This window comes from Sinocyclocheilus grahami, unplaced genomic scaffold (assembly GCF_001515645.1).
Source record: "Sinocyclocheilus grahami isolate Dianchi unplaced genomic scaffold, SAMN03320097.WGS_v1.1 scaffold38.1, whole genome shotgun sequence".
NCBI classification, from domain to species: domain Eukaryota; kingdom Metazoa; phylum Chordata; class Actinopteri; order Cypriniformes; family Cyprinidae; genus Sinocyclocheilus; species Sinocyclocheilus grahami.
Window position 1 is genome coordinate 296,581 of NW_015505217.1, and position 19,461 is coordinate 316,041.

At 38.8% G+C, this 19,461-nt stretch overlaps 1 protein-coding gene across 1 annotated transcript in view; it reads right to left on the reverse strand.

Annotated features, from left to right (window-relative positions):
* furinb (furin (paired basic amino acid cleaving enzyme) b) overlaps window positions 1-19,461 on the reverse strand; it is a 111,287-nt gene that overhangs the window by 84,719 nt on the left and 7,107 nt on the right. The window contains exon 2 of the mRNA XM_016267457.1: window positions 14,671-14,931. Coding sequence (XP_016122943.1) covers window positions 14,671-14,838 — 168 coding nt within the window. The 5' untranslated portion in view covers window positions 14,839-14,931. The remainder of the gene's footprint in view (window positions 1-14,670; window positions 14,932-19,461) is intronic.

Below are 19,461 nucleotides of genomic sequence, written 5' to 3' on the forward strand. Positions count from 1 at the left end.
AACCAAAGACTTGCTCTGTGTACCCAATTCCAGGACCTGTCTCATTCAAAACAAACAGAAGACAATGATATCAAGGTACTGTGGCAAATGCAATCAGCCCACAATACACCAGCCACCATTTTCCCCACCAGCAGCTATGAGTGTAGAGAGGCCTTTGAGAGCTGTGCTCAGCGATGGGAACAATCACGAGTGTTTTTGTGTGCAGACGCAGAGAGGTGGGGAGAGATGGGTGAAATGCGTCACTGAAGTGTGCTGATCAGCTGCCTGCTAAGCTGTTATTCACACACACACACTCGCGACATAAACGAAGCACAATGCAAAAACAACGCCAACTGCAGTTGGGACAAAGAAAGCTGCTCAAATCCCAAATTAAACCCTCACAAATGCTAGAATCCTCTTCCAAATGCAAATCCCCAACCCTCCTCTTCTCTGAAACAATGCCCTCGGCATTCAGCACCACAGTCTTTGGTTTAGCCCAATGAGAATGTGGAATACTTTAAGGGTACTAGAAATATAATCAAATGCTTTTTGGGGACGTGGAGAGAGGCAGATGTATAGCTTGCAGGGTTTTCAAGAAATAGATAATCAAAATGTAGAGGGTAAAAACCCTTCGAGGTGCAAAATTGTATCCATTTTTTATTTTTTATGTGCAGAAAGTCACTTCTGATAAAAGGATCTGCAAAATGACTACTGACCTTTAAGACAAAGAAGGTGTCAATGGTTTCTGAAGCTACAGCCACATACAACACTAATGCAAAACTAGAGCATATGGCGTTACTCCACTGCTAATTATTTCATCTCTTTTCCACTGAATGGGTTCAGCAGCTGTTCACAACTCTCAGGCTGAGGATTCATTTTCCTGAACTGCTCCCTAAACTCATTCCTTTTATAGTTGCAGTGATAAGAACCAGTTGTTCCTAATTTTTTTCCTCATTCCCCATCTGAACATCCGCGTTCCTAAGGTATGCTCATTACAATGGTGGTGATGAAAAGTGGCAGGTGTGTGGACAGTGGGAGGCCCTTGAAACGTCTAGTAGTCAGGAAGTTGGGAAAGTCAATTTGACTTATAACAGCCTGTTCAGCTTGTGTTATACTGTAAATTAGAGCCCCGACCGATATGGGTTTTTTTGGGGGCCGATATCGATATATCGGCCAATGTTCTTTGTGTATATTATAGTACAGTACCACTCAAACGTTTGGACACTTTCCCATTCATGTGTCCAAACTTTTGACTGGTACTATATATAGAATACAGTATATACATAAAGAGAATATATATACATAAACACATTTTTTGCAATGATCACTCAAATGTGGTGATCAAACACTTATAATGACGTGACAAAGATATGTAATGGAGGCAGGGCATTTAACAATTTAACAATAAACTTTATTATCCAAAATGAGTCTGACATCAGTGCACTGAACTGTACAGTTGAAGTTTATTCAACTTTATTTCAATTCAATTCCATGCAACTTTATTCCTTTGAAGTTTATTTCACTTCGGAACATTCATTCACGGATTTGCGCTTATGGTTGAACTTACTAGAGAAGTGTAAAGTGTGACATAATATACCTCTGTAAATAAATACAATTTAAATTCACGTCTCGCACACTTTAATGCCCTTTGAATGTGACGTGTACCTTCCCTTGGAACTGGAATCATGACGGAATATCATGTGACGTCCACTTCGCAGGGCACTTACGGTTGAATAAGACAATGCTTGAATGCTGCTGCCTGAACAAGAGACCTCCTTACTGTAATGAAAGCGTTGGCTGGGGTCACTATCTCGCGAACGCGGTGGCGGATCTCCACCAAATTTGGGGGTTCCCTTCAGCTCGAGGAGCCCTCTCGAACGCCACCCTCCACGCGTCGGTAGCCCCCTGGGATCGCCAGATCCGTTGGTGCCCGACCGTGAATTTACCCACCCTTAACTATCGCGTAACTACCGCCTGGGGGCTATTGACACGGGGGTGGTCTCATTCGAAAGGGGGCCTCGAGACATGCACTCGATTCGACGTTCGAGAGGGTTCCTCGAGCTGAAGGGATCCCCCGAATTTAGTGCGGATCCGCCACGCCGTTACGGAGATATGGCCGTTCAAAGTTTCAATGGTATCCCATACACTTAAGCTTTAAAGCATTTCATCCAGGTCGCCAGTAGCAAACAATGGCTCTGCTGGACAAACTACGTAATTACTAGGGATGTGCGCGACGACTAATTTGACTGTCGTTTAAACTAAAGTTTTGTATCCGACTAGTCTAAAAGCAAGAAACCCCCAAAAGATGGTAAGAAAAAAAACACTCTGTGTGCGTGTAGCATAGCCTATATAATAGCCTAGAGGTCTGCACAGGCTTTAAACTCGTCTGAGATCATCTGACCCAGCCCGACCCGAGCAGCATAGTTCAATCTAGAACCCGAATCCGACCCGAACTCGAAATCTTTTTTTTTCCCCACAACGAATAGCCAATAAAAAAAAAACTTGCTGTATTTCACGATTGCATGCAACGTCAGTAAATCATTAAGGCTCGGCCAGTTCACAAGGCAAAAGAAAAAACACTTACCAGTTATGAAAGTTTATGAACATCAGGTGCCTCGGTCACATAAATTCTGCCGAGGTTTTGAATGGTTGTATACGACAAGATGATAATTCTTCCATCATGCAAATTATGGTAATTTTTGTCAGTTAAGGCTCGTTAGCATTCGGCATGCTTAAAAAAAGGCACAGAGATGCAGTGCGGTAAGATCGCATTTATTTGAATTAATTAATTATATAATTTATTTGAATTAGCGAGCGAGAGAGAGAGGGATGAAAGTTGCATGTGTGAACCTGCGTCTGCGCGTCTCTCTCTACGAGCAATGAGGCTTAGTTCCTTCAAAAACAGCGATTTTACCCCCTCATTGCAGAGAAACATAAAGGTGTGAGTCAGTAGCCTGTCGAAGCTATTTTACTAATAAAAGTTTCCGTGCTGTGTTGTCGTGTGCACTAATGTGTGTGCGTGCGTCTATAGGCGTGTTTCCATTACAGATTTGCACAAAACTTTGGCAATATTTTATAAATGTCGATAAAAAATATTGCGAAATTGACGCGTTTCCATTAGGCGTATTTTCAATTCGCAACTTCAATTTGCGCAATTTGAAGGGTATGGAAACGCGCCTTATGAAAGCAGCATAGCCTAGGCTACTGCATATAGTTTTAGTTTAGCTATAAACCCGAGCCCGAGCCCGACCCGAACCCGAAGCTATTCATTAAACATTAACCCCGACCCGAAACCCGAAAGTATTTCGGGACACGTCGGGCTCAGGTCAGGTAGCAGACCTCTATAATAGCCTATATTTGAAATACTTAATCTATGAATCACACTGTCAAATCCCTCAATAAATTCTGCTTGCCGCACACTTGCCTCGCGTTATCATCATTTCATTTTAGGTGATCGTTAAAAAGAAATAAAAGAAGAGCATACACTCAACGTCGGTCAAAGCATAGCTTATTTGTTCAAATCAGCTGGGGAAATACAGAACAATGGAAAATCAATCAATAGCCTGACAGAATTCTTAATCTTCATATAACGTTAGCCAACATATTAAAACACAAGTCAAAAACAATAGGAAGGTTTATCAAGAAATAGCATTAAAACGGCTTTTAAAAACATACTTCGTGTAGGCTATATTGTCTAAAAACAAAACAATGCAACAATGCCCATTTTACTTACTCAGACCGTGAGTTATTTGTTCAGTGAAATTATCAACGTGGTCTGGTGAAAGACGGGACCTGAGGCGATTAACAATAAAATTCCTGCACTTGAAAAAACACGCTCGGCAGGAACTGAAGCCGCAGGCACGCAGAGATAACGAAAAGCAAGCCGATAAGAGTTTCAGAAAGCGCCTGGACATCCCGCACCACCACCGAAGTGGGTGTTCGTTAGAGGAATAGGCGGCGCGGACGGGATCACAGCACCGACGGGTTGTAGTGAATGACGTGATTGACATTTGCTGGCTTTGGCCAGCCTCTAAGCTAACGCCTATGTGCCTGTATTGAATATGATTACGCATCGCTCCAGTAGAGTTATTGTAAGACAATTTGACATTACAGTTTACTCAAAACTTTTCCATTTCCTTCTAATTCAAAAAAATAATCCCACACCTTGCTTGTCTTTCGCATGGTCATTTTTGCACTCGCCACAACTGACACGAAGAAAACGCATGTGAGGTATGAGGTAAAAATTTAGTTTCCGCCCAGATAAACTAAAATTTAAAATCTTATCTTCTATCTGTGCAGTGTTGGTTGCTTGGTAACAGACCTGAGAGTGGATTGTCGAGCTTGATGATGCAATTTAAGATTTCCTAACTAGAGATAAGATACGATTTTGTAAGATAGGATAAGAATCCCAAATTACGTTAAGATTTGCTTCTGTAATACGAATTTCTGAAAAATCCTAATTTAACATATCACATCTTAAGTTAAGACCTAAGATAAGAAACTTTCTGCAATACGCCCCAGGTCAAGATGTATTTAATGAACTGTACAATTACCTGCACAGCAGGAATTCGGCTTTAGTTATGGCCAGGGCTTGGTAAGGTGTTGAAAGCAGGCTTAAGAGACAATGCATGCACCCACTCTTCACCTGTTCAGTGACATTCACAGCCTCCAGCGTGAGAGCATGTGGAGCTCAGTCTCAGTCCCCCCAGGTCCCCTCTACATTCCTCCACCTCCTCCCAGGAATATCCTATTGCTCTGAGGGATGACAGCTCTAGAAACATGACATTTAAGCCCCGCTCCCACTCCTTTTATCTTCATCTATTCATCCGTTCTCACCTAAAGTACAGGCCGAAGCCTTCCCTGCAGGATTCCAGCCAGGCAATCAAGTAATTATGGGCTTGGATAAATGTCTCATGCGTCCCATCGTTCTCCCGTGGAGAGTGACAAGCGCTTTCAGAGATGAATAAGGTGTCTTCCGTCATTTTGGACGGGTCATTTGTTGACCTGATGTAACGTTTGTCAGCCTTAATCACTGTTTTGTACTTACACTGAGCCTCAGGGGTGACACTAAAAGACCACAGACACTATGAACTAACAGAGTACAAAAACAGTTGTATTTTGTGTTACAATGTGTCCTAACCATGCATAATGCAATAAAGAGTGTTAAATCTAATTTAAAAGGGTCATTAACTGCCTTTGTTTTTTATTTTGTACTGTTCTCTGATATTAAAAAACTGATATATTCTCTGATATTCTTATATTGTTATCAAGATTTTTACATAAAAAAACAACATCATTTTGATTAGGCTATTTTCTGTCCTGTCTTGACACCCCTCATCAGAATGCTCCATTTGAATAGGTGTGGCGGAGTGTAGACTCTGACGTAAATGCCCACTGCTATGATTGGCTAACAGTTGTGTATGTTTGACAGCAACATTCCTCATAGATGGACGCTGCTGTGATTTAGGTTAAAAACGCATAAATACTCGGTATCAAACAATCTGTAATAACAGACAAAGCAATAGTGATCACGTAATGAAAATAGTTACTCACATTTGTGTGGTGCGACATAACTGTCAGATCCAATATATCCAGCACAGCATCGTCTTTTAGTTTCAATCTTTCTGAAAATCCTGTGTCGAATTGTGCCTTGTTTGTAAATGAATCCACGGTAAAATAAAGTGAACAAAGGACCAAGTTCTCACTGATGCAGTCTGGTACTTCATTAAAAATAAAGTTAACCAAAAAAAAGTTTATCGTTTGGTTTCTGTGCAGGCCTGAGCAAGCCACTCTTGTCATTTACCTACTACACGTGTGAATCGGTGGGTGGGGCTAGACACACAGCGATGTAGAAGCAGGCGTTGATCTTCTTCTGCGGAGCCAGTGTTTAGCCACAAATTACATCATAATGTGGTACATTCCAAAACCTGTCGTTTTGGCAAATTGGTTTCATTATAAATTGTTTTTACACTAACAAGAAAGTTTTGATTTCAGAATTTTACAGAATGCTTTTATAGCACAATCACCCCTTTGATTTGTCATTTCATAACCCCTTTAAATCTATTCAATTTAAACTTTTTGTTTTAACCAGGCCGCAATCTAATTGGTTGGAAATACCACTCTATAGCTGTAAATCAAACGTTCTAAAATGTTCTGCGATTCGGTCTCTTCTTGGAGTATTTTGGTCTACGTCTCACATCTTTGTCTTCCTATCCAGCCCATTTTCAGCCAATCTATCCACCATCCGCTCCATTCATACATGTGTTGCTCAACTTTCCTGTCATCTCAGAGTCTTACTGCTCAGCTCTCCCCGAATCATTTTCTCGCTTTCATCTGTTCTCTTTTGCTACTTTTTCTCTTCCCGTTTTCACAGTCTCGCTACTTTTCATCTCAGTCTCTCGCTTTCTGTTCCTCCATCTATATAACGCATTTTTGAAGTGATATGATTTCAGTGGTGTAGGATTTCTGGTGGATCGCTGCAAGGAAGCTCCACGCCAAGACACGGCCGTGGTGGCAGCGCTTTGGATTAGCGTGCCACGCCTCCTTACCCAGAGACCCGCATCGCAAACCTCTCAACTCAAGCCACATTTTTTGAGCAGAAAAAAATAACATTAAATGCAGAGGAGAGAGAGGGAGACGAGAGAAAGCAACATATGGCATCAAAAATTCAACTCAGAAGACAGGGATCTTTCAAGGACTCACAATCTGTCTGAGAGTCTGAAATGAATAATGAAAAATCAATCCACCGTGCTGGGTGTGAAAGTGTCCCGTGTTTGATTGACAGGTCAGTGTCAGGCATAAATCAACGGAGATGCAGGGGGAGCTTGTTCATTATGCCACACTAATGAACGCCAGGAATTCCATTCAAACACAAGATGTGCACGTACACACATCAGTCTATCACAATGCAAGCTTTTTTTTGAGTGGAAAAGTTTTCAAGCTGTTTAAATCAAACTTCACGTGTTTGTGTGTGCTTGCGCAGTGGTTGATATGCCATCTGACAGGGCTCTACACTCACATTTTTGTTAAAGGGGTCATCGGATGCTACATGCACTTTTACAAGTTGTTTGAACTGAGGATCCACCCAGTGTTTTTTTTTTATCTCGTTAAATCATTTCCCCCTTCTCATATCAAGCCATTCTCAGATGCCTGTCTGTGTGACTTCACACAGACCCAGGCCCCTCCCACAATTGTTGATTGACACTAACGTTTAACCTTAGACCCGCCCTGAGTGAGCTGTCATCAGTCCTCCATTGTTTCGACGCCAGAGCAGATGTAGACAAGAATGGCTCCTAAGCGATTGAGGTGTTCTGTGTTCTGCAGTCATCATTTACTCCCGACATCTGAGCCACTGAAGACGCAGTGCATTACCTTTGTTTTTGAAGGGAATTCTCCCACCGATCTACCTAAATGCATTGTTCACGCGAATCATTCGTGATCCAGCCTCACCTACAGAAGAAGTGAGAATAAGGTTATTTTATGAATCCTAATAACGTGTTAGTTAGCAAGTTCTGTAGCTAAAGTAAACAGGATCATGAGAACGGCTCGTCACCCCACGGAAGAGAGGGGCAGGGTCAGCAGAGCTCATTAGCATTTAAAGGAACATGAACTAAACGGCTTGCTGAAAACAGAGCTGATTTTGACAGGGTAAAAAGGGTGTTGTTTTACACTACCATTGAGACATGCACTTTTACAAGTTGTTTGAACTGAGGATCCACCCAGTGTTTTTTTTTTATCTCGTTAAATCATTTCCCCCTTCTCATATCAAGCCATTCTCAGATGCCTGTCTGTGTGACTTCACACAGACCCAGGCCCCTCCCACAATTGTTGATTGACACTAACGTTTAACCTTAGACCCGCCCTGAGTGAGCTGTCATCAGTCCTCCATTGTTTCGACGCCAGAGCAGATGTAGACAAGAATGGCTCCTAAGCGATTGAGGTGTTCTGTGTTCTGCAGTCATCATTTACTCCCGACATCTGAGCCACTGAAGACGCAGTGCATTACCTTTGTTTTTGAAGGGAATGCTCCCACCGATCTACCTAAATGCATTGTTCACGCGAATCATTCGTGATCCAGCCTCACCTACAGAAGAAGTGAGAATAAGGTTATTTTATGAATCCTAATAACGTGTTAGTTAGCAAGTTCTGTAGCTAAAGTAAACAGTATCATGAGAACGGCTCGTCACCCCACGGAAGAGAGGGGCAGGGTCAGCAGAGCTCATTAGCATTTAAAGGAACATGAACTAAACGGCTTGCTGAAAACAGAGCTGATTTTGACAGGGTAAAAAGGGTGTTGTTTTACACTACCATTGAGAAATTTTAACCAAAGTATGTTATAGACTTTTCATTAAGACCCTAAAGAATCATATCAACTTGGGCATCCGATGACCCCTTTAAGAGCACTTGAATAACTACATTAAAAATTTTGTGCGGTCGTACTGGCGCAACCACCGCATTGTTCAACTCATAAGCTCTGCCATTTCTGTTGCATATGAGAAACATCAAACGGCAAACGAAACTGAAAGCATAACGAAACTGCTCTACTCGTTCGAACTGCGCAGTGCTTAGAGTGAAGAGCCTGGTTTATACTCGCCGCGTCAGCACGAGCACAAAGCAAAAATGAAACGAATATTGAGGAAACGATGGATGGTTTTCAAGCTAAAGTGTAAGACCACTTCTTGAACCAGAGAAGGTGAACATGTTGGTATTCTTGTGGGAAAAAAAAAACATGCAAGCACGGTCACCGACAGCAAGTTTAGTTTTACTTTTCTTTTTGTTTTCATTTTGAAAAGCTAGTTATCTTTGCCGTTTACCTCACGTTATGCTATGGAAGCTCTCTTTTATTTATTTTTTATTTGATTCCTCAGTGTTTGCTAAACGTTCTGTAATTTATTAGTCGGTATATAATGTGGTGAGTGCCATGCCTCATCTTATTTGTTTTTGTTAATAAACGTTTTGTAAGCTAGTTTGTCATTGTATTATACTGTTTTATTGTTGTGCTTTTTAATTAAGAATAACAAAGAACCCATCTTTTGTTTTAGTCTTAAAAAATTAAATATGTATAGATGTATGTAAGCAAATCAGAGAATGATCTTTTCTTGTAAAACGTGACAACAAGATCGCAAATTCGAAAGTGAAAGCATCCGAAGACCAGCTTATAGCATAGCAAAAGAGGATCTCCCGTTCACAAAATTCAAATCACAAATACTGAAGAAAAATAACAGGTTGAATGTTAACCACTTTCGTTTCCATATAACTATAAACTATGATAAAAGTTCATCAGCATGCATTGATTAATCCCATGTTGTAGCAACCAAATCAAGTGCTTGTGCGTCCAACTGAGAAAGTTAGTTGCAAAAGAGCGACCAGTGGGAAGAATGAGTCTGGAGCCCTGATTAAGTCAAGTCAATTTTACTTGTATAGTGCTTTTCACAATGCACACTATTTCAAAGCAGCTTTACAATAATAAAAAAAAAAAAATGAGTTGCATCAAACTACTCCAATTAGTTCTTTTAGGAATTTAAATGTTTTTTTTTATTAAATGTTTATTTTGTCCCCCAAAGTTTACTATTGGATAATCTTTAAATAAACCTTGTGGGTTGCATCAGACTGCTCCATTTTGTTTGTATTTAATTTTGTCTTATATTAAGTATCCTGATATACATAATGTTATGCATAAACCCCATTTTAAAGGCATCTTAAATGTTCACTGTATAAGGAATCATTTTTGTGATTATTTATATAACATTATTACATGTGTTATATAAAGCTTGATGCATCAGAATCAGCATCGGCCAATCACCATGACAAGAAATCGGTACTCAGAATCGGCTGCAAAAATCCTGATCGGAGCATCCCTAGTTGTAGCACATGCAGAATGAGAGCTGGCATCTGGTGTTATCACTACATAAAATTGATAGCTTTCTGAGTAACAGAGATTCAAGTTGCATTTATTGATGCAGCGGCAGACTGTGATAAGTGAGAGTGATTTTCTGAAGTACTCCTGAGCCATGTGGCGATTTAACACAGCAGCATGATGGTTTTTCATGCAATGCCATCTGAGGGCTCAAAGGTAAAGCACATTCAACTGAGGCCTTGCCCCGTACTGTGCAGTGTTAATTTTGACAGCAAACTTTGATTTAGTTTTAGTCATAGTCTTTTGACGAAAATGCCATTTAGTTTTAGTCATATTTTAGTCATCTGAATTGTTTTAGTTTTAGTCTAGTTTTAGTCGACTAAATATCATTAAATTTTAGTCGACTAATTATATTTTAGATTTAGTCGACTAAAATTGTAAGAGTTTAGTTAAATTGTAATGCCAGTGTTTCCCTTGCCATTATATTAGGGGGGCGGCATGTCATTTCGGTCTCTACGTTATGGTCACGCTCTCTGTATCACGCACAGTGGAGTTCCGCCAAATGCGCGCGCGCACACACACACACAAGTGAGCCCACTCCCACTAGTATTTGTAAATATTAAGCCGCAAAATGATTCATATTTAAATATGAATTCTGTGTGTCTCTGTGTTAATGAATGGCGCAGACGTGTGGTTTTGTGTGGTACTCGTACTGAAACGCTCGCAACGCTTCTGGTGAGATTAACGTCTGCCGTCTCGCTAATGAGGACATAAATACATGATCTCCAGAACTACTCTGAGAGTCACTTCATGAGCATTTGACCGTTTCATTTGAGTAAAACTATCATCATGTCATTCAAAGCAGCTTTACAATAATAAAAAAAAAAAAATGAGTTGCATCAAACTACTCCAATTAGTTCTTTTAGGAATTTAAATGTTTTTTTTTATTAAATGTTTATTTTGTCCCCCAAAGTTTACTATTGGATAATCTTTAAATAAACCTTGTGGGTTGCATCAGACTGCTCCATTTTGTTTGTATTTAATTTTGTCTTATATTAAGTATCCTGATATACATAATGTTATGCATAAACCCCATTTTAAAGGCATCTTAAATGTTCACTGTATAAGGAATCATTTTTGTGATTATTTATATAACATTATTACATGTGTTATATAAAGCTTGATGCATCAGAATCAGCATCGGCCAATCACCATGACAAGAAATCGGTACTCAGAATCGGCTGCAAAAATCCTGATCGGAGCATCCCTAGTTGTAGCACATGCAGAATGAGAGCTGGCATCTGGTGTTATCACTACATAAAATTGATAGCTTTCTGAGTAACAGAGATTCAAGTTGCATTTATTGATGCAGCGGCAGACTGTGATAAGTGAGAGTGATTTTCTGAAGTACTCCTGAGCCATGTGGCGATTTAACACAGCAGCATGATGGTTTTTCATGCAATGCCATCTGAGGGCTCAAAGGTAAAGCACATTCAACTGAGGCCTTGCCCCGTACTGTGCAGTGTTAATTTTGACAGCAAACTTTGATTTAGTTTTAGTCATAGTCTTTTGACGAAAATGCCATTTAGTTTTAGTCATATTTTAGTCATCTGAATTGTTTTAGTTTTAGTCTAGTTTTAGTCGACTAAATATCATTAAATTTTAGTCGACTAATTATATTTTAGATTTAGTCGACTAAAATTGTAAGAGTTTAGTTAAATTGTAATGCCAGTGTTTCCCTTGCCATTATATTAGGGGGGCGGCATGTCATTTCGGTCTCTACGTTATGGTCACGCTCTCTGTATCACGCACAGTGGAGTTCCGCCAAATGCGCGCGCGCACACACACACACAAGTGAGCCCACTCCCACTAGTATTTGTAAATATTAAGCCGCAAAATGATTCATATTTAAATATGAATTCTGTGTGTCTCTGTGTTAATGAATGGCGCAGACGTGTGGTTTTGTGTGGTACTCGTACTGAAACGCTCGCAACGCTTCTGGTGAGATTAACGTCTGCCGTCTCGCTAATGAGGACATAAATACATGATCTCCAGAACTACTCTGAGAGTCACTTCATGAGCATTTGACCGTTTCATTTGAGTAAAACTATCATCATGTCATACACACACAGAAATGTAAAGGTATTCACGGCAACCCATCAAAATAAAAGTTCGGTTTAACTTGACAGCATTGGCAGAAATTACTATTGTTGAGTAGAATGTACGTAACAGGCTGCTACTACTACTACTAAAATGATTAAAACCTTATTTTTAAGGAATAAGCATTCAATATTTATTCAATGTTTTAATTGTAATATTAAATTACCTTTATTTTCCAAAAATAAAATTTATTTAATTTTCATTACTTAAAAGATAGATTAAATTAATGTTTTATGCCTTTAAAAATTTTTTAATACTCGACACAGAATTTCAGAGCAAAAAATCATAAGGCTATTAAGTAAGAATAAATTAAACTTGTTTTATGCTTTCAAATAATTAGACATGCTAAAACAGAATTTGATTACAATAAAACATAAGGTTGGAAAAATAAAACATTTCATAGGGTCCTAAACATGTAATATTTGTTAAACTGTTAATAAATTGATGTTAAATTGTTTAAGTTTCATGATTTTAATTAATTAGACATGCTTTTTGATTAATAAAATGTAATTTAACCATTAAAGGGGTCATATGACGTTGCTAAAAAGAACATTATTTTGTGTATTTGGTGTAATGCAATGTGTTTATGCGGTTTAAAAAGGAGTCCAGATAAAAAATCGGATAAATCAAAAATAATGGATAAATGTTGTGTTTGTGGTAAACACGGACAGGTTTAAAAAGGAGTCCAGATAAAAAATCGGATAAATCAAAAATAATGGATAATGGATCATTTCCAAAAATGAAATTCAGGCCCTGATTAAATGTCTAAAAATCCTGATTGGAGTAAAAACAAAAAAAAGGGTATTTTCTAAAACTAAGGGATAAATATTGTTATTTTTCACTGAAAGCTAGCTGAAAACTAGTACATATGACAGCAGTAAAAGGGTGTTCAAGAGTTCCAGGGACAGAAGAACAAACTAAAATCTCTTTTTTAAAAATGCCCCTGTGGATATATTCTAAACAGGATTTTTTTTATCAAGTCTCTTTAAATTTGGGGCAAGGTATATCAGATCTCAACATCATTGAAGCTGTAGTAATGAAAATCACCAACATGCTTAAAAATTCTGTAAATTAATCTTATTACACTTATTTTAAAATATTTTATTTTTTGATCAACTCAATCGATCCTTAAATTAACGTATTTTCTTAAAAATCAAAATGACCCCATACATTTGAATGGTACTATGAAAATAACAGTCCTCATTATAAACACAAAATAATAATCAACTGTAATGTTCAGTGAAGACAATTAGACTACGTTTTATTTGATGGGGGGAGGCCTGGATAATGGGTAGGAGGGCGCTGGCCCAAAAAAAGGTTGAGAACCACTGATCTACACTATGCAGTGGTTTTGGCTATATTACTTTTTTGTCTCAGGCAGCGCACTGCCTGCGTCTGAGTAAAAACTAAAACAAAGACAGCAAACAAAAAAAGTGCATAATATTAATAGACGAACTATGCTCATATTTAGAATTCCAAACAGTCAGTAAGTGACAGTAGTTTTCTGCATATTGGTTGACAAATATGAAAGTAGTCAGTTTCGGCCCAGAACAACCTTTTCTACAGTGGAAATACACGGAGCGGTTCGAGAACCCGTACCGCGACCTCTGTTCTCTGTGCGCGCGCTTCGTGTGTGCTGCACGCAAACAGGGTGCAAGTTCTTTCCGTTCCTGCACTTAAATCGTTTTTAATCACATTAAAATGCGAACGCAGGAATCGTTAAGCAGAATCGAAATGCACGCGTCTTATCGAATACCCGGTTCTTGGAAATTTGGAACCGGTTCTAAAATGGAACCGGTTTTTGATACCCAACCCTACTCTTGACTGAGGATAGATACATACATATAGACAGACTTTTTACGCATGCATAGTAAAAAATAAAAATGTATCATTTTGTGGTGGCGCCAGCAGAAAAGTTGGCAGGACAAGCAAATCAGAATTACTGGACCAACTAGGCCAAAAGAAAATAAAAATCTTAAGTTGTTATGATCTGGATTTCAAGCAGGGTTAAAAGTGTCTAGTGTTTACAGTATGATTTACAGTAGGGTAAATGTGAGAGGTGAGGAGCCAGGAGAGGAGGAGAAAAAAGGAGAGGAGAAGACAGCTTAATTTTGGCAGCTCTTTCCACTCCTGTCCTCCCACACACGTGCTATTCACAGACTCCTCACAGCGAGCTCAGAGGGCATTGCACTCGCAGGGATTAATTCACATACAATGTTTCAGCTGTCAGATACATTCCTGCTTTTCGTCTCCCAGCTAAGCATTTAATGCCATAACAACAGAAGAGGGAACATCTGGCAAGACAAACGAGACATTGCGAGCTGCAGGGAAAAAAGAATACAACATAAGCCAAAATTAATTTCCCCAATCACAGCTGACGCATCTCCATCTTAATGAACTGAACAGTGACAGACGCTGGGGAAAGGCGACTCGACAAGCATCTACAAGGAGTTCTCGTAGGGGTCTTAGCGATTGTGCGAGTATGTGTGTGGGTGAGTGTTTGTGCAAATCTGTCTTCCTCTCGTGTAAAGCAACAGAGCTTGACAGCAAGAAGGTGAATGATATACCAGAACATCACTACAAGCCTCATGCAGCATTATGTCCACATACACAAACGTAGCAACTCTCACAAGATACAAGAGATAAATCTTTGATAAAGCACTGATACCACTCACCTGCCCGTGACTGATGAAACCATGTTTGTGTGCAATCCTCTCAGCCTCCCTGGCTCCCCCTTCAATGTGGACGGCCCACGTGTTGGTGTAGATGCCTTGGCCTGTAATCAAGCCAAGGTGGACCAGGTACGCCCCCAGAAACGGCAGCAGGGTCCAGCGGCCCTCCATGAACAGGAGTGCTTCGTCTCCAAGCCTTCTGGTGATGAAGTTTGTTTTTTAATGCATCTGTGGGCTGCACTGTGAATTCAGCACTGTAATGACCTGGAGAAGATAAGACAGAGTGTCAGGAAAGAAACACTAGCGCACCAAGAGGCTCATCGTTTTCTATAAAGCTCAGGTTATCTAAACATAACTGTTCTGTCAGAAAACATTCTCAGAGGGACCGTGGCGAGTCATAAATTTTCATAAAGGTGTCGTGAGTGCTATTGATAGTGTTACACCAAGGGAAACTGGGATACAAACAACGCTTTGTAGGACAAGGACAAGGCTGTGTGTTTCACTTGTACCCACTTGCTATGTGCTTGGATCTAGAGCAAGTCCACAAAAAAGGACATAAAATCTATCTCCTGCTGATGTTGCTTGTCTTAAAGGAATAGTTAAAATCCTGTCACCATTTATTCACACCACGTGTTGTCCAAACATATAAGATTTTCTTTCTTCTGTGAAACTAAAATTTAAAAACAGTTTCCTATGCTCTTTCGTGTAATTACAAGAGAAAATTAAGCTTTCATATATCAAAAGGGCATAAAAGCACTATGAAAGTACTATAAAAGTGGTATAATCTGTACCACAAATCTTTTGAAGCCAAATAATAGCTGTGTGTGAGATACAGATGGAAATTTAAATAATTTCTCACTGAAAATAGGGATAGCTCACCTAAAAATTTAAATGAAAAAATGATATAATTCCAAACTTGTATAATCATATATATCGGTCTCCTTTGCTCCCCAAAATGCAAAAAATGCACACACACACACACACAAAGAAATATTGTAATTTTTATAATTTATAACTGTATAACAAATAAATGTTTTCTATTTTAATATTTTCTATTTTAATGTATTTTAAAGTATAATTTTTTACGTTTTGTGATAGCAAAGCTGTATTTTCAGCATCATTACTCAAGTCTTCTGTGTCACATGATCCTTCAGAAATCATTCTAATATCCTAATTTGCGGCTCAATAAATATTTCTTAAAATTATCAATGTTAAAATCAGTTGTGCTGCTTAATATTTTTTTGGAAATGGTGATACTTTTACCAGGATTCTTTGAAAGAACAGAACTAATTTGGAATGGAAATCATACTAGTGGTGTCCCCGACTAAGGATTTACATAGTCGAATCAGAATTGTCGAATCTTGCCAACAGTTGACTGATAGTCGAATCATATGTTTGGGGGCAGGGGCAAAATACATTACATTCGACAGTCATAAATACTGATGTTAACACACAGGGAAAATGTGTAATGTACGCCTCACATATACAAATGGGGTAAATACTATATTGTTTTGATTAAAGGGATAGTTCACCCAAAAATGAAAATTCTGTCATTAATTACTCACCCTCATTGTTCCAAACCTGTAAGACCTTCATTCATCTTCGGAACATAATTTAAGATATTTTTGATGAGATCTAAGGGCTCTCTCACGCTCCCATAGACAGCAAGGTAACTACCACGTTCAAGGTCCAGAAAAGTACCAAGATGATTTGTAAAGTTACAAACTACGAGAAGTAGTAGTTACCTTGCTGTCTATGAGGATCAGAGAGCCACATGTCATATTGTTTATTACTTATCAGAGCTGATGAAACTGAAGATTTGCACTAAATAAAACCAAATAATACACAAATAAGATGAAATCAACAGATGCAAGAAGTATTCGATGAAGCCCGTGTGCATTAAAGGAGTCATATGATGCGATTTCAATTTTTCCTTCCTCTTTGGAATGTTACAAGCTCTTGGTGCATAAAGAAGATCTGTAAAGTTGCAAAGACTAAAGTCTCAAATCCAAAGAGATATTCTTCATAAAAGTTAAGCGTCAACCACACCTACCTAAAACGGCTCGTTCTAACACGACCCCACATATCTACATCACGATGTGGGAAGATTTGCATAACGCCGCCCAAATGTTCACGCAAAGAAAGAAGGCGTAACTTTAATTCTTGCTGTTGCCGCTGCTGCCATGTTGTGGAGTCGCTGTTTGTGAAAGCGAAAGTACTTTGTTTGGCCTTCCAAAAGAGAACAACTAGAAATCAGTAGTTAAGTTGTATTTACAACACTGTTCCAGAACACTTCAACCCACATATTCAGATGTGTGCTGCACATTTTATGGAGGATGAGGACTGTTTCCTGAACCAGTAGCCTAATGTGTCTGTGGCACAAAGGCTGTTTCTATAAAGTTGGGCAGTTCCAACTTTGCAAGGACAGCGCTTCTGACTCACTTGCCACTGATGATTCAAACGCGAGTTTTGAGCAGTGTAGGGTAGCGCTTGTTGTTTGTCATTTCTCCGATCACAAATGCAGACACGGTTTAACGTTACGCGGCGCGATACGCAACGCAACGCGTAAAAAGACAGTATAAGTCATTATAATCAGTAATTATGTCTCCACTGGATGCAACAAATGCCTCATTTGTAATGGGTTTTATTGGTTTTGTCTCGTCCTGCTGGAGACAGCATCACAGTATGTTAAGGCAGGGCTCTACGCTTATTTTTCTTTTTAGGAGCGCTTGTGCTCCTAACTTAAAAAATTTAGGATCAGTCAAAAATTTAGGAGCACCAAAATTTGATAAAAAAAATAGCCTTCCCATTAAGAGGCGATATTTGACTCCTTAAAGTGATTTACAGTAAAATTTTGTTTTTACCTTCGTAATGGCATTTTTTTATCTTTATTAAAAGTATGTCATTTTTTGTGTCAAATTTTTTAAAAATTCTATTTTATAAGCTTTTTAAAAATTCTAGATAAAACAATAGAATAAGAACAAGTAGAATAAGAAGAATAAGTTACTAATCAAATGAAATCAGTATTAAAATTAATTTGTACAGAGGTAGCACAGAAGAACACAAAAGTGGCTTGTAGGTGTATTTTCAGACATTTAATAAGGCTCAGAGGTGGCATGAGTGCAATTAAATCCATAAATTCATGTTAAGATTAATGTTTAAAAAAATGTTGAATATAGAAATATTAAATTATTTAAAGAACTCAAAAGATACTTTAAAAATGAAACTAAAACCTAAAAGTCACTGATTTTATCACTGAATCATTCATTCAATTGATTAATTCGAACGGCTGATTCATTCAGGAATGAAGCAAGTGACTGTCTTTATGAATGGGTAATCATGAATCACTTACTCACTAGATTCATTTAAAAATGCAGTTCATTCATAAACGAGACACCGCTGTGTTTGAATGGAGATGCGCAGCGGCTGAGCTGTGACTTTGTTTCAACCTATTTTCGACGACAAAATAGAGCAAAATCAGACAATAGTGTTATAGTCAGACAATGTAAGTCACTTAATATTAACTTCTTGTCTATTGAACTGTTGTATTAAATCAGTATCACATTTACAAACTCCCTTAAAAATCATTAAAAGCTGTCACTCATCTTAGCTCATCGTGATTTCACATTTATAATCAACAAAGCTCTCTACACTGCACAATGAATCTTTTATGTACACCGTCTACACTTTGCTTATGAAAGGATTCATGAGATATGTCTGTGATACATTACTCAACGCTGCAAAAACACGTAGAAACCTTTGAAGCTCCCCTCAGCGATCACAATCACAAATATGATGAAGATCTGGTCAGTCGCACTGGTGCTCCTAAATATGTTCAGTCGCACGCAGTAGTTTTCAGTCGCAAATGCAAAATCAACTGCTCATAAAAAATTGAATCCCTAAAGGGAATAGATACGAGATGGGAGGAAAAATATACTTCAATATCTTCTGTCGCAATTATATCGTTGGGTAATTATACTCTATATAAACTGCGGGCATCAGGGAGCCGTTATTAATATGCGGGGAATTGAAATCGCTTATGAATGCATGTTTGTTTTTTTACTTTCACTTTCGAGATTCGCGATCACATCAACCCTCTACACTGCGAGTAAATCACTCGCATATGCGACTAAATCTTCACTCTGGGCGACTAAATGATGTCTAATATTAGCCAATGGCTAATAAATTCTCAGATTTTACTCCCCAGTGTGTGAGTTAGAGGCTTAGTATAAGTTTAGCACAGATATATTTTCACTCGCCAAACACTCTGACTGAGCGCTTCAGAGTTTCACTCTCCGTCAAGCGATCTGTGCTGTTTTTTAGTTCATCTGAATGGATGTGCAGCGCACGCAACGTTAACTCTAGTGTGAAGGCACACGACTCGCCATCGCTTTGTCTCACACACACGCAGAGAGAGAGAGAGAGAAAGAACTGATGCGCTACATATAAACTATATTCTTTGATATATCTTCCTGTCAAAATAACAGCATTCCTTTGTAATTCTTCAGCTTTTAAGAACTGCCGGGTTCTCCGGTAGTGGGTGGAGCTAATGCACAAATGGCAATCTCATTGTCTGGCGCTCACCTATTATCATCCCTGTTTTGATTTCTGCGAATCAGTTCGAGCGAACGCACACAACCTGATTCATATTCATGAATTAATCCTTAGTTCTTTTTTGTATTGTTCTTATTAGTAGAATTCGTATCATTATCTTATCAGTATTTTTGTTTGTTTTCCCAATTTTTTTTTTTTACAGAAACACTGATTGACCAAAAAAGCACCACCACCAGTCCA